General features: G+C 42.9%; 1 protein-coding gene and 1 non-coding gene across 2 annotated transcripts; both read left to right on the plus strand.

Moving 5' to 3' along the window:
* The first annotated feature begins 3,622 nt into the window (after positions 1-3,622).
* Tomm20 (translocase of outer mitochondrial membrane 20) lies at positions 3,623-15,391 on the plus strand. Its single transcript, XM_059263792.1, has 5 exons — positions 3,623-3,874; positions 8,135-8,181; positions 10,002-10,083; positions 12,857-12,999; positions 14,888-15,391. The coding sequence occupies exons 1-5, from the start codon at positions 3,754-3,756 to the stop codon at positions 14,930-14,932; spliced, it is 438 nt and encodes a 145-aa protein (XP_059119775.1). The 5' UTR covers positions 3,623-3,753; the 3' UTR covers positions 14,933-15,391.
* Positions 4,557-4,689, plus strand: LOC131912135 (small nucleolar RNA SNORA14). Its single transcript, XR_009379542.1, has one exon. It is a non-coding gene; the product is annotated as a small nucleolar RNA SNORA14 (small nucleolar RNA).
* Positions 15,392-15,823: the final 432 nt, after the last annotated feature.

The following is a 15,823-nucleotide window of genomic DNA, read 5'->3' on the forward strand; positions in this document are numbered from 1 at the left end:
ATATATATAGACACATATATTTAACTTATGTGTGTGCATATGTGGATGCAGGTGCATGCATTCCACAATTTGCATGTGGAGGTTAGAGACTCTGGAGTTCTCTCCACTGCATGCACTTTTATTCACTGAGCCATCCTACTGGACCAGATGTTTTGGAATTTATTACTGTGTAATTATTGAAATTTCTACTTTCATAAGCAGAATATGTGTGTACTACTTAATGTTTAAAATATAAAAAAGTATTTTGTAAAACATTTTCCTAAGATGCTCTGTATAGTTTTTTTAACTTGGAAAAATACTTGTCTTATGTTATATCTGATTAAATACTTACAGCCCCAAGACTATGTATGAGTGGTCAACAGTGGTTAGAAGTTGGCTTTTAATTGTAATAAAAATACTGGGTATGTATTTTGTAATCATGAGAATTAGTCATTTTTTTCTCATGAACAGTTTTTTCCCTTACTTGGCCTCAAATATTTTCTGCTAGGATTACAAGTAGTTAAAGAATTCTTACAATGAGAGGCATTAGGAAGCTTTTATTGCCTACCCTTTACCTGTCGCTGTAGACAATTCTAAGTGACTGCAGCATAGCTTATTCCTGTCCCAGACTTTCATGTAACAAGCCCCTTGCGTGGATTTAAAGGATGTTTATGTTTCAGACCCAAGTCAGTGACTGTAACATTAAGCACATCTCCCAACTCCCTTGTGAATACCTCCGTAGATGAAGTAAGAGGTTGGAATTTGAGTCTGATGGAATTACTCTCAATTTTGCATTATTAACTAATAATTATGGATACATTTGACGAACATGAACATTTCACATGGCTGTATGTGCTGCTGACAATTAAAAATATCACTGATGAGGCAGAGCACTACCTAGCATGTGTGACATTCTTGATTTAATCCATAGTACCACAACAAATTAAAGTAAAAAATGCTGGTTATCACTCCTCTAAGTCATCCCAGAACCCATTGATGGTTCCATTCCCAAACACTTGTGTATACTCACCCCCAGCCTGCTTCCCTTGCAGGAGTTTGTGGGTGTGTTTTTGTGTTAACATGTTGCTATCTCAACAATTGTATTTATTATACATAAGAAAAAGGTATCCTGTTCTGGCTTATCCCTAAGTCATGGCTACAAACACTACCCACTGTTAGGTGTTCAAGGTCTCTCATGTCAACTCCATTGCTTTGAGTAACTATTTTCTGTTCTGTGTACCCAAGGCTCAGGAAGTTGAAGTTCACAGGTAGCTTTTGGGGATGAGGAAGATCACAATGTATGAAGGGTATAAGAAAGCAGCTCTGTGTGCTGCTCTATTGTATGGGCCTTGTCTTAATCCTTGGTTCTGCTCTATCTGCTCTTCTATATCCTTACCCCTTACCTTTCCCCAAGCCCATTTCACATAGTGTACACATGCCTTCAGGGCTAATTCCTGGTCTGATGGAGGGCTCATGTTCATTCTTAAAGCAGGGCTTTCCCAGGCTAGGTTAGGTCCTCCAGCAACATCTTTCTGCATTATCTGTGCAGTAACTTTTCATACCAACGACTCAGACCAAGTTTTCTAAGTGAAAGGTGCAGTGTTCTACCAGACTGCCTTTCCTTCACATGCTCACCATTACTGATGAACTGGCTGGCATTCTTTGCTCAGATGGAAATCAAGTAGGTAAGGAATAGCTTTTGTAGGGGTGGTAGTCCTGGGTCCTTGCGTGCTGAAAGCTTATTAGCTGGGGTTTACAGATCCAGAGGCTTATACTTCCAAGTCCTGATGGCTTCAGGCCTTGCAAACCAGATAGCTCTGAGTTCTGATTGCCAGCTACCCAGCACTGGTCAGCTAGTAAAATCCTTAGCTCTAAGAACAGCCCATGGCTGCAACACCTGCTTATGTTATCGCCCCTGGGAGGGCCTTGGACCTTGGGATCTTCATCCTGGGTGGCCAGTGTTATAGCTCTGGGGTCAAGATCCTTGTCTGTTAGGTGTGGCTGTTTCCTGGAACTCTTGCAATGTCCAGAGGCAGCAGCTTCTCATCTTCATCTCTTCACAATTTTCTATCTTCAGTTTCTGCTCTCTGCCATCCTCTCTCTCTCTCTCTCTCTCTCTCTCCTCTTCCTCTTTCTTTCTTGCTGCTCCTGCCACAGAAGGGTGGTGGTGTGGCATGGTCGCAGCTGGTGACACCTGACTGCCACCCCTCTAGTTGCTAGTTGAACAAAATCAGTTGGGAGTGTCTGGTGCAGACCTGTAACCAAAGCTACTAGGCAAGTGGAGACTACTCATGGGGGCGCTGGCTTATGAGAGAAAACACTAGCTCCAGTTTAGGGGGTGGCTGTCCCTGCCTCAGAAGAATAGTGAGTGACAGGTCAGCTGACCTGTTCTGGTTTCTCTGCACATTCACACGTTTTAAAAATTGAGCTGAACAACCCGGTTGTGGGGGAGGAAGAGGGGGTGAAGTGAGTGCTTGCAGCAGACACAACAACTCCTCACGCAAATGAAGCCTCGTGTTTTGCACTAATCCTGGAACACTAAGGGAAGCGCTTCTCACCCTAGCCTTGGTGCAAAGCCATCCAGAGTCCGCTATGGCTTTTGATGGCAAATACATCAGCACAAGCGTTTGAAACAGTGCCTTCTGGAGCTGGAGTGGGTCTTCGCCAACAAGCAGCTCGGGCATGTCCTACAGGTAGCAGGGGCTGTTTAAAGCATGTGGGTTGCTTCACTTCCTTCACAGAAAGCACCAAAAAGATGTAGACAACAAAGATTCAGGGAAAGCTCCACACAAACACCCATTCTAACAGCCTTTAATGGTATTCAATAATGCCCAGCTCTGCTTCAGCTCCCCAGGAAGAGGTGGGTCCCTTCAGTACAGATAGGTGGCCTAAGTGTTTGGGGCTTTCTCCATTACTAATTAATTTCACTCAAAATGCCAGAGAATTGCTACACTTAAGGTTACAGTTTAATGACAGCCTACAGACACAAATAGGAACCACCCCTAGACATTTTTTGCCTCTCTACATCCCTCACAGGTTAATTTTTTTTTTTTTTTTTAAAGAATTACACCAATTTTCTTCCCCACAACATAAGACGGGGCCACATCATACAATTATTTTGGAATCAATTACTGTGTCCAAGTCCAGTCTCAACTCAAAAAGCAAATGCAGCCAGGCCTGCAATACCATCATTACTTAGGAGCAGGAAGCAGGAAGCTTGCAGGTTTGAGACCAGGGTAGACTACACAGCAAGTTCCAGGCCTGACTAAGATACAAAGGGAGAGCCTGTCTCAAAAACGTAAAAAAGCAAAGGCTGGCACTTCAAGTCACTATTTCTAAAGGACACAGTGAGGAGAGGTGCTGTTCTAGCGGGCTGTCACCTTTGTCTTTCACAAGAAAGGATGGCGGAGACGGGCTTCTGACTCAGCGTAGGACAACCGCGTGCTGCCCCCCCGCCGCAGGCCGGGGGGGGGGGGGGGAGGAAAGAGGGGGGGGGATAAGCGCGTGGTGACGCATAAACCCTTCCGCAGTGCACGCCCCTCCCCCAGCATGGCGCCTCAGCCGCGCGGGCCGGGCCGTCTGCGCGTGCGCATCAGGCGCTCCCGCGCAGGCACCGCCGCGGACGCTCCGGGGTCCTCGCGCGCCGGAAGTGCTCGTGCTCGGCCTTTTCCGTCTGTAGTGGAGGCGGCGAGCGGCCGGCGTGCTCCGATCGCTCGGAGCTAACCGCTGCCTGGCGGGCCTCCGCGGCCCGGCGCACGCCCCAGCCGAGCGAAGATGGTGGGCCGGAACAGTGCCATCGCCGCGGGCGTGTGCGGTGCCCTCTTCATCGGGTACTGCATCTACTTTGACCGCAAAAGGCGGAGTGACCCCAACTTCAAGAACAGGCTTCGAGAACGTGAGTGGGCCCGCGCGCCTCCCGCCCCTCCTCGGGCCTACGCGCCCCCAAGGGGCCTCCCTGGCGTCGCGCGCTGCGGCCAGGGTCCCGCCCGTGCCCGCGGGCCTCCATCTTGGAGGCGGCTTGGCTCCATCTTGCTGGCGGTGGAATGCACGCTGGGCTCCCGGGAGGGGTAGCACTTTTTACCTCCCACCTCTCTATAGTTTTATCTTTTTCCTTCTTAAGACGAGTGATTAGTCCCGAGTAGGCTGGAAGTCACGGCAGTCCTCCTGCCTTAGCCTTTCAGGTATATTGTGGCGACGGGCATGAGCCACCCCGCCCAGCCATTAAACTTGTGTGGGGTGTGTGCCTGTTTACGGTAGGGTCCTTCGGTGTAGTTCCAGCTGGCTTGATAAGACTCTAGCCCACGCTAGCCTCGACCTCGTTGCAGCCCCCTTGCTTCAGCCTCTCGAGTGCTGTGATAACAGGCACGAACCGTCTCTGCCTACTTCACTGGTAAAAAAAAAAAAAAAAGGCGACACAGTCTTGCTGCATTTTGTAGGATGGCTTCGAACTCGTGGTGCCTCCCATGACTGGCTTTACAGATGGGCGCCTGCACATGGCTAAGTCAATCCTTACCCCGAAAGTGTGTTGACGCGTTTTAGCTAGAGCCTGAATCTGCAGACTCAGTGCGGTGTCACCCTTGCATTCTTAAACCCTCTTGGTGGCTTCGCTCTGGTGCTTCCAAGATATGAGTGAATGCTAGAGAAATGCGGGGGAGTCCAAAGGGCTGCGCTCCTCACGTGGTTCAGTCTTATTTCATACCTGCGACATCTTTTAAGAGGTTTACCAGAGGGGAATCGTGGCTCTCCTTTAACCAGCGTGTTCCCCCCCTGCATTTCAAGGGACTCTTTTCAACAGTCCAAAAGAACATTTGTTGGAATAGTAAGCGTTTTTGCGCCTTGTGTAGGGCGGTCAGCCAGTGGCTTGAGTCACTATCCATTCTACCGAACTTCTTTAGTTAAGCCATCCTAAGTCATTTTTAACTTTTCGGGTAGTTACAGGTGATCGGACATTGTACTTCCTTTACCGCCTACTGTAGGAGTTCTGTCCCTTCCTGAGCCTGTGTGCCCCTAGTAGCCCATTATTTTCATCATGTAGGGAGATACAGAGAATTCGTTTTTGTCCATGGCTAGGTAGAGTAATGGAAAGAATGCTGCTTGGCTTCAGACTGCATTTCCGGGACCAGATTGTTTTCTGACCACAGCATCAACTCCAAGTCCTAATCTATCTTAACTGTGAAGTAAGGTAGTACAAGTTGCCTCTTGTTGTTTGGTGAGACAAGTGTCCACCACAGTTGATTTGCGAAGGAAGACCCCTCCGTAAATGCTGGCTGCGAACTGTGCCTGAGTACACAAGTACAGTCTGCTCAGAGTGCTCTGTGTCTGCACACATGGGGATATCTAAGCAGGTTCATTCCTTTGGACAGCCTTGTTGGAAATCATGAGAAAATGGTTTTGGGTTGAAGAAATCATAAGTTGTCATTTCAGGAAAATTAGGGTTGTTGGGGTTTTTTGGTTTTGTTTTTTGTTTTGTTTTTCGAGATAGGGTTTCTCTGTGTAGCTTTGCTCCTTTCCTGGATCTAGCTCTGTAGGCCAGGCTGTCCTTGAACTCAAAAGATCCCCCTGCCTCTGCCTCCCGAGGGCTGGGATTAAAGGCGTGCACCACCACCACCACCACCACCACCACCACCACCACCACCACCACCACCACCACCACCCGGCTGGTTTTGTTTTGAGACTGGGACTCAATATGTAGATCAGGCTGGCCTCTGCCTCTTGAGTGGTGGGATTAAAGACTTGGGGCACAATGCCCTACTAGCGGTGTTCTTTTCAAAATAACCTTTCCAGCATTTCCTTTTTGCCCTTCTGGCGATGGACTCCATGGCCTTTTCTTCAGGCTAGATCTACCACCGCCCCTACCTATCATGTTCTGTTGTAGCCGGTTTGTGTTGGTGGGGTTGTTTTCCTCCTAGATTTGGCCAGAATCTAATAACTTAAGTGAATTACTAACTGCAACTGACAAAAACGAATCTACACTTAGGGGTCCTTAGTACCATTGCAGACCATAGTATTAATGAATGCTAGATTCATTTATTGTTTAATTTTTGCTAGCAAGTAACGAATAATTTCAGTCTCTTTGAAGCTATTTATATAGTTGATTCTTAAGGATGTGAGTCATTTGAATTGAGTTAAATAGTTTGACTCAAATCATTTACATCTGCAATAAAAGGATAGTTTCTCAATTCATTTTTGTTTTGTTATTTAATGAAAAGGGGCTTAAATTGAGGGTTTGAGATTAAATTAGATATCTTAATTCAGACTTTTGGCTTCTGTAAGCAGATGATCATCACTTTTCCCCCAGTGGCTTGATCTCGGATATTTAAATAGTTGCTGTGCCCACTTCAGGTACATTCCATTTATGTAACTGCTCTGTGAAACATAGTCCACTTAGGAATATATTAAATAGGTGGTTTATTTAAATATTTAAATAATGGCTTGGATTTGGGGTGGTTCTGAACTTAGGCTTTGCATGGTTTTTTTTGTTTGTTTGGTTTTGAGCCCAAGTCTCTAAGCCTGGCTGTCCTTGAACTCAGAGATCTCTCTGCCTCGAGTACTGGGATTAAAGGTGTGTGCCACAAAGCCTGGTTTACATGGGGTTTTGTTTTTTTGAGACAGAGTTTCACTGTGTAGCCTAGTTGTCCTAGAACTCGAACTGTAGACCAGACTGGCCTCGAACTCAAAGAGATCTGCGTGCTTCTGCCTTCCAAGCGCAGGGTTTAAAGGTGTGCACCACTGCTGCCCACTACTTTTTTTTTAAAGTGGGCATAGTTGTTTAAACCAAGAAGGTTTACAAATGTCATTTGAGATTAATATCAACAAATAAAAAACAAGGCCTTATTTTGCTGATTGAATGTATACCTTGTTCTATTGTGTTTTTTTTTCTATCCGTCCCTTCATTACAGAGACACTTTTATAAACTACGCCCTTGCACTGTTAATAAGTTAGATGGTTATGGAAAACTAATGGGATTCATTTTGTTATTTTCTCAAAATTATGGTTTAGTACATTGTATTTTTTGTTGTGTATTACACAGTTTTCCTTTGTTTTAAGAGGTGCTTTTGATCTGAATGGTGTGTCTCTACACTCTCTGAGGACAGGAGGTCTGAAGTTAGGGTGCTTGAATAGCTGTTCTTACATTTTAAGGATTAACCAACAGGTCCTTTAGTCGTGCGGTGAGACTTGGATTCGTAGAGTACTTTAAGGTTTTCAGAGACTTTTTGAAGTTAGATTTTCTTGTTTACAATTTACGCTAGAGAGAGCCCTTCACTTGGGCCACCTAGTTATTGTCCAAAGTCATAGTATTGAGTGATTGTTACTTTCTAGGTATTAAATATTTAACTGTGGGATGCCAAAATGGCAGAATATGAACCTAGGTACTCTTGCCAGATGTTTGCATCTGTTAACCCACAAGCCTGCTAGAGGCCCCATAATTATATAAATACTATTATTAGATCAGTTTTAATAGGGCCAGGTACTGTACCTTACTCTATTGTAAGTCGATGGACCACATACACTAATGCTCTTTCTTATGGCGCATACCAGAGAGAGCTGTGAGGCCATTTTTAACTAGCCAGCTGTTTGTAACAGAATGCATTTTGGAGTACAACCTCTTCCCCTTTTCTTTTTTTGGTCAAACATATATATATAATACTGGGACCTTGTTGCGTGCCTGTAATCCCTGAACTTGGGAGCTGGAGCAGAAGGATCTAGAGGTCAGGAGCCTTGGCTGTGTAACAGATGCAGGCCAGCCTGGATATACAGAACTTGTCTTAAAAAAAAAAAAAAAAAAACACCAAAGTCAAATATTTTGTTTTTACAAAACCTTGTTGCTTAAGAATGCTGGATAATTCTTCATAGTAAAGCTAGAATCTAGTATAATTCAGCAACAAACACTTAATGCTTTTACCTTGGAAAGGGAACTTTGTTCTGCTGGGGTGCAGCTGTTGGGACAGTCTCTATCTTGTGAATTGCTAGACCTGGTGATATAGAGGAAAAGTGAAAGCTGCTATCCAGAAATGCCAGTTCACTCACCACGGACCAGGGAGGCAGGGATTCTGGAGTTAGGAATGTTTTGTAGAATTAATGATTGCTGAAGCAGTTAGATGTGTTGATTCTTTTGATGATAGCCAAGTGAAATTTTATTTTATTTTTCTTGTAGGAAGAAAGAAACAGAAGCTTGCTAAGGAGAGAGCTGGGCTTTCCAAGGTAATAAAATGGTCTGTGTTTTTGTAAGAGAGTAACTTAGACTGTAGGTTATCCAGGCCTGCTATATTTTCCTTTGGTGGTGACAACAAATGTCTTACTGGGTTAGCAGCAGAGTGAGGGTCTCTAGAGATGTGCACACCAAGAGGTAAAAGTGTTCTCAGCTACTTCATAATGGTTTAAAATGCAGCATTTGATTGAATTTTCCTTCCTTCCTCTAGTGTCCTTTAAAAGATCCACACCTGTAATCCTAGTATTTGAGAAACTCAGGCAGAGGCAGCCTGGGCAACATAGTGGACTGTCTTAAATAACAAAAGGAACCCTGTGTATTCAATTCAAAGTTCTTTAAAAGTTTTTAAACCTATGGGTCAGAATTGTCTAGGTTCTGATGGATTTAAAAAAACAAACCGTAACTTGTAGAATGTCAGTTATTTCATTTCTTTCCATAGGTCCTGTGTTCATAATTTTTAATGACTACATATGCTTTTTTAGCTATACTTGATTAAAACTAATCTGTGATATGTAAGTAAACTAGGCAAGTGCTAGTCACTATACATGTCACTTTTCCCTTGCTGACGTTCCCTTGGATTTGCAGAACAATTATTGAATCATTAATTGTTCCCTTTTTTTATTTAAATCTTTTATTTTATTTTTCAAAACAGTTTCTCTCTGTAACAGTTCTGGCTGTCCTGGAACTTGCTTTGTAGACCAGACTGGTCTTGAACTCACAGAGGTTCACCTGCCTCTGTCTCCCAAGTGCTGGGATTAAAGCCCAGTGCTACCACTGCCTGGCTCTTAATTGTTCTTTTTAAAGCTTATTCAGGCAAGGAAAAATGGGATTGATAAATGTTATACTTTTATTATTATTTTAAACCATTGGAGTGATCAGCATAGCTGACAAGTTCTAGTGAATTGAAGCTGGGAACTGCTGTGTTTTTCTAATATGTCCAGACTACCTTTCCAAGATGTGGGATACAGATAGATAACTTTAGACCTGTGTGTAAGTGTGACAGTCTGACAGGAGGTATATTATTTAAAATTCAACAGGTAGAACTGGGCATTGTGAGCTGTATCCTTTTCCCTGTCAGTTGCTTATGGTTGTTTATCATGAAAAATTAGAAGTAACTGATATGACCAACAAATGCACAATGAGTATGCTGTCATTTCTCAGTGGTATGTTCTGCCATTTGAAACTCAGTCTGGCAGACCCGTTGACAAGGACCTGTGATCCTTCTGAGGTCAGAGGTTTGAAGGTTTATGGCCAGCCTGTTAAGATCCTGTCAAAATAAAAAGAGGACTGGAAATATAGCTCAGTAGTAGAGTGCTTTTCTAGTATGTAGGGGGTCCTAGTTCAACCTCAAGTTCTACCAGCAAGAAAATTGTACACCTCTGATTATATATATGTATATACAGGTGTAACAAATACAGAGAAGTTCTGGGTGCACATGAAAATGTGTATGAAGTATTAGAAGAGTGAATGGATGATAGTTTATCTATAATGGCTAAAACAGCATTATATAGATGATACATGTATAGGTAATGGAGATTTTTATAGATATATAGACAATATAGATATTTGTACTCTTTAGCTTTTTTTGACTCTGGTTTTGTTCTTAGAATGAGCCGTGTGTGTGTGTTTGTGTTTTGTTTGGGGAAGGGTATTTTGAGACAGGGTCTCTCTGTAGCCCTGGCTGTCCTGGAACACTGAAGACCAGGCTGGCTTTGAACTCCGATTCACCTGTCTGCCTCCATTTTTAAATTTTAGTTGGTTTTCTGTGTGTTGATTATATTTGTGGCTTAATTTCTTCTTATTCCTTTTCCAGTTACCTGACTTAAAAGATGCTGAAGCTGTTCAGAAATTCTTCCTTGAAGAGATACAGCTTGGTGAAGAGTTATTAGCACAAGGTAATAATCATTTCAGGATTCAGAAAGAAGTAGAATGAATTATTCATATTGATAAAAATTTATAATGGCAGGACTTTCTTGCATAATTGTCGTTAGACAAAAGATTTCAAACATTTCAAGGTGAGTTTTAAGTACTTCATACTAAGGCTGGTTCTAGAAAGACAGACTCATGAGTGCCATTGTCTGGCACTGTTTTAAGTGAGTTTTAGGCTTACTTGCTCTGTCACAGGATATGGAAGATAGTAGTTGAGTGAAACTAAGAGAGAACTTCATTTTTGCAGAGATGACTCTAAAGTCACTTAAAGTGTGTTTGTGTGTGTATTCATAGTGCAGTATAAATAGTAACTTAAGTGACGTGAGCTGGGTTTGCCAACACTCACCTGCTAATCAGGTTTTTTTCCTCAGTGTTGGTCCAAAAGAAAGTTAATTTACCTAACCAGGGTCACAGGGAATATTAGGGTTCTAAAAGGAACAGAACCAATAAAATGAACATACACACCTGAGTGGTTTATGGGCTGTGGTCTGACTAGTGTCAGCAGTGGCATCTCCTCATAGAAAGGTCAAGGATCTGGTAGTTTTCCAGTTCACAAGACTGTCTCAGCAGTCCCGATCTAGTCTCATCTAGTCCCAGGGATGTCCTAGAGAGCTGCCAGTTTTCAGTCTACGTTGGAATCATGAAATGTGTTCTAACACCATTGAAAGGGAATGGCTTGGGGTAGATGAACTTGCTGCTGAGAGTGAGGGCAAGCAGACAGAAAAGCATAGCCTTCTTTCGTGTCTGTGGGCTGCCTCCAGGATGTGTGGCCAGGATTTAGGGTGGGTTTCCAACCTCAGATAGTCCAACCAAGAAAAGTAACTCGGGGCTGGAGAGATGGCTCAGCAGTTAAGAGCACTGACTGCCCTTCCAGAGGACCTGGGTTCAATTCCCAGCACCCACATGGCAGTTCACAGCTCTCTGTAACTCCAGTTCTAGGGTACCCGACACCCCCACACAGACATACATACACTAATGCACAAAATAAAAATAAATTATTAAAAAATAACTCAGATGTGCGTAGCTGCTAGGGTTTCAGTTGACTTTTACATGTAGTCAAGTTGACAGCCAGAGTAGCCATCATACCAGGTGTTTTTAGCATCTTGTTTTAGATCTGATCAGTTATGTGGTCCAGAATTTAGATACTTAATTACTTTGGGCCTTATTTATTTACTTACCTGTATTGAAAGATGGTTTTGTTTTATTGTTTGGTTTTATTTTTTCTCCTTATATCTTTTTTGAATTTTTTGAGACAGGGTTTCTCTGTGTAATAACCCTGGCTGTTCTGGAACTCAATTTGTAGACCAGCCTATCTCTGCCTCCCTAGTGCTAGGATTTAAAGGCATTCACCACCACACCCAGCTATTAAACATCTTTTTTGGTTTTTCGAGACAGGGTTTCTCTGTGTAGCTTTGCACCTTTCCTGGAACTCACTTGGTAGTCCAGGCTGGCCTCGAACTCACAGAGATCCGCCTGGCTCTGCCTCCTGAGTGCTGGGATTAAAGGCGTGCGCCACCACCGCCCGGCTTAAACATCTTAATAGGTATTTTTTGTTCTAGAGTTGGGTAACATTTTGTTCTATACAATAAAATGGTTCCTAGGGAGATTGTTTTTTAGCTTTTATTGCAAAAGTATTTTTGAAGTTGTTGCTATCATTAATATAAAATTGGTGTCATGTTTCAGATTTTATATTGGATTCAGATAGAGTTGAACTTCATGCATAATGTATATTTGTTCCATTTGTTTTATGAGGAAAGTTTATGGTAGTGATCCACTTTACACTTCTTAAAGTTTTAAAATGTGGGATGTGTACATGAATTCCATGTGTGGGTGTGGCGGTTAGAGGAAAACTTGGAAACAGTTATCTTCCACCCTCATGTGAGTCTGGGGATTGAACTAAGGTATCCAGGCTTGCATTATATCTGCAGAGCCACCTCACTGGCTCCAACTTACTTCTTAAGAGAAGTAGTTTTGTGTTTTAGTTTTTCCAGTCAGTTTCACCAAGAGTCAGGTAGCCTAGTTCTTGTATTCAAATAACTAGCAAACTTAACTAGTTTCCAAACTTTACCTAGATTAAGAACAATGTGAGTAATCAAATCATAAGTACAGAAAAATAGATTTCCCAAGGTGCCCTAAAGAGGCTCAGGCACTGTGTGTTCCTAGCACTAGGGTGGTGCTTCAGCCTGGAATGAGTAAGTTCCTCTGGTCTAGCCAGCTGCAGCATGAGCACTGCTGTTTAAACAGAAAAGATTATTGCCAGTGTTGGTTCAGAGGAGGCCTGGTGTCTGCTGGAGTAGGGACTGAGTAAGCGAGCCAGTCATTCTGTCACCTTCAGCTCTGTATCACATGGTCTCAGGGCCTGTCCCTGGGCAGGGCCTCCTGGTGGCATCATTACATCTCAGTACCCTAGGAAAGGAACTGGTCGTGCAGAGTCAGAGTGATGGCTGCACATACCCAGGTGACAGTGGGCAACACAGTCAGGTCGTGTCCCGATTTGTATAGGTGGGATAACCATAATTCCCACAAGAGCCGAGATAGCTATTTCTGACCATGCTTGGGAGGCTCTGAAAGCATTCGGTGCTGGTGCCTCAGTCCATCCACAGCAGTCAGTTGGTAAAATATGTTCATTCCGTGGGTACAAGGAAATTCAGTATCAATTTTTTACTTGCCACTGATTTAGGCTAGGATTGGTTGATGACTAAATTTTGATGGCTTCAGATACTATGTGCAATCTTGCAGGTGAATACGAGAAGGGTGTGGACCACCTGACAAATGCAATCGCTGTGTGTGGACAGCCTCAGCAGCTGCTGCAAGTGTTACAGCAAACTCTTCCACCACCAGTGTTCCAGATGCTTCTGACCAAGCTTCCAACCATTAGTCAGGTAAGGAGTTGAAGTGTTGGAGAGTAACACATGGATTGATCTGAGAACTATACGCTCAGGGGCAAGTCTGCTGAGCATATAATACTGAATGTGCCAGACCTGGAAGTGGTTTTCCTAATGATACATTGTGCAGGTGACTATCATAAGGTCCGGGCTTCTGTTAGGTAAGAATCATAAGTGTACATGCTTGGTGTTCAGTGTATGGCCTTTATTTACATTTGAGTCCCTAAATTAGGCCACTTGGCTACTCCTATTGGGGATGCAGTGCGTTTTGGAGCCCTTGTCCATTGTCCTCAAGGCTCTGGACATGCTTGTAGGATATCATATCAAGGTTTCAGTTTAGTTAACTTAGCAGAGCATAGTCTGGACCATCCTGGTGTCCCTGTGCCCATTCTTGGTACTGTCTGTACTTCTTTGGGCTGCTGCTGTGGGCTTTGAATTTGGTATATATCCCCAAATTTCTTCTCAGAAGTGCAAAGTGCACGTATTAATGATTAATGTAGTTGAGTATGGTAGCACATGTCTGTAATCCCAGTACTCTGGGGGGGCTGAGTCAGGGCTGTTTAGTGAGATTTTGTCTCAAAACAGTAGGTACAAATTGGGTAAATATTCAATATAGTGGATTCTGTTCATACGGATCCTTTCTAAGGAATCCAAAATGAATCTCAGAACAGGTACTGCATGTGCTGATTTTCAGTTTGATATGGTTAAGAATTAGCAAAGTGGTGAGGGGAAGGAAATTTTCATAAAATTTTTTAGTAACTTGTGTCTTACTCAAGTTAGGCAAAGGCTTTACCATTGAGTCACATTCCTAGCTCCTTCATATTGATTTTTAACTCAGCTAGAGGTCTGGGGGAAAATTAAATTCCCCCAAAGATTTGAGGAAGATTTAGAAAACTAAGAACTTGAGCTAAGGCTTTTTAAAGTTAGATAATATGGTTCCATTCTGTCCACACCTCAGTTACTGTTAGGTGCTGTTGAAGGAGTAGCTCTCGTAGTCTGTTTTGTGTTGCTGTGATCACAGCCAGTTTTGAGAATGGAGAAGACTAAGCATTTGGCTCTGGCTGTATCTGTCCAGGAGCCACCCGACAGTCACATCGTGACACAGAATTGAAAGGGGAACCAAGGGAAACCAGACCTGTGTGGAATGGGCAGTGAAGGCTGGGAGTCGGTGTTTAGCTGCTTGTTCAGGAACTGATCCAGTTGGAGAGTGGAACCTTACAGATCTCATCACTGTCCTCTAGGATTCTCAATACTGCCACACTGGTGCCTAAGTGTCCAGTACAGGGACTGTTGGGAACAAAGCAAGGCCAGGCCGAAGCAGCACTGTAAGAACGTCATAGATTTGCCTGGTTGGCACCTAAATTCTTTAACAGCTTGTATTACTCTGTTACCTTGTCTTTCATAAGTTATATATGCAGATTTTTGTGGGGGTGTTAATTTTGTAATGCAGTATTGCTTCCTGTAATGGCTGTGAGCTGGAAAGGGAAATTATGAAGCATAGAAGGAGGCTTGGTAAGATATTCTCATTGCTGTTCTTGGTTTGTGTGGGGGTGAAAAGTCTTTAGATTATATAATTGACAAACAGCATTGTGTCATGTACTTCATTTATTCATTTAAATTTTGGTAAGGAACTGAAGCTTGTATGACCATACCCCTCAACGCCATCACCAGCACTCCTCCTTCCCCTCCTCAGCATCCCTAGTGTTAAGATTTCAGGTAGATGTCACCATTCCCAGCTGATCTTTGTCTTCTCAGACGATAGTGTGTGAAGTGTGGAATCTGTGTCAGAATCTGAGAATTTTAGCAAGAGTTGGTTCTTTGAATGTGAAGAGCAGTTTAAGTTGAAATTAGACACTTCTCAAAATTAATTTTCTTTTTCTTTCAGAGAATTGTAAGTGCTCAGAGCTTGGCTGAAGATGATGTGGAATGAGCCAGATATCAACACGATAAAATCTCAGTTAAAAATGATTTAACCATTAGCTTGGAAGCTGATCGGCTCTGGGGAATAAGGGCAAATACACTTGTCATGAACTGTCCTACACTGAAGTCTACCAAAGTGAATGTGTACTTTGAGTAGATCCATTGTCTGTTCTATTTATTTTTTCCAGTGAAAAGTATTTTGATAGAACTTTTCATTTTATAAATACACCGAGTTAACCAAAATATCATGGATTTCGTTTATTCTTAAGACATGCAATTCAAATGTAAATACAGTAGAGTATTAGGTAAAAACTCAGTGATGAATTTTAAAACATTGGAAGAGACTACGGAGGATAGTTGAATAATGTCCATTTTTTAAAAAGCTCTAGTACATTTTACTGTAAGTCATCCAATTGGATAGAAACTTGTGTTTGTGAAAACTGAGCATTAAAATCTTGCAGAGACTGTTTCTTTCTGTTTACTTTTGGACATGTGAAGTGTGCTGTTGTGCGGTTAGCGATCCCATTCCCTCCCCGTGTTTCCTAAAAGCTTCAGTCTACATCAGTGGCTTAATGTCCTCTGGGGACTAACCCCTAGTATTTCAGGCACCTGGCTGCAGAAAGCACCAGGATTCGACCTGGGTGAGCCTTGCCTGCTGTCCGCTCACTCTGCTCTTTCTAGACTGAGAGATCCAGTCTGCTCATCTCTTGGGTGGCTCTGTTCAGCGTGGAGTTTAATTGGTTCGTTGAGTGTCTTTAGGTCCGTCTCCAGCTGATGGCTGATGATTATTTCAGAACCACCAGGCATTGCACTTGTTTATATTCTGAATTTGCATGTTTACCTGACTTAGTAATCAATTAAACCTCTAAGTAAAATAACTTGTCAGTTATTACTGATGTGA

Source organism: Peromyscus eremicus, chromosome 5 (genome assembly GCF_949786415.1).
Source record: "Peromyscus eremicus chromosome 5, PerEre_H2_v1, whole genome shotgun sequence".
In the NCBI taxonomy this organism is placed as follows: Eukaryota; Metazoa; Chordata; class Mammalia; order Rodentia; family Cricetidae; genus Peromyscus; species Peromyscus eremicus.

Excerpts from the sequence above, each read along its gene's own strand:
- Tomm20 (XM_059263792.1), top strand. The coding sequence starts at position 3,754 with ATGGTGGGCCGGAACAGTGCCATCGCCGCGGGCGTGTGCGGTGCCCTC. Across the intron at positions 3,875-8,134 it reads CAAGAACAGGCTTCGAGAAC|GAAGAAAGAAACAGAAGCTT; the intron begins GTGAGTGGGCCC and ends TTTTTCTTGTAG. Across the intron at positions 8,182-10,001 it reads AGAGAGCTGGGCTTTCCAAG|TTACCTGACTTAAAAGATGC; the intron begins GTAATAAAATGG and ends TTCCTTTTCCAG.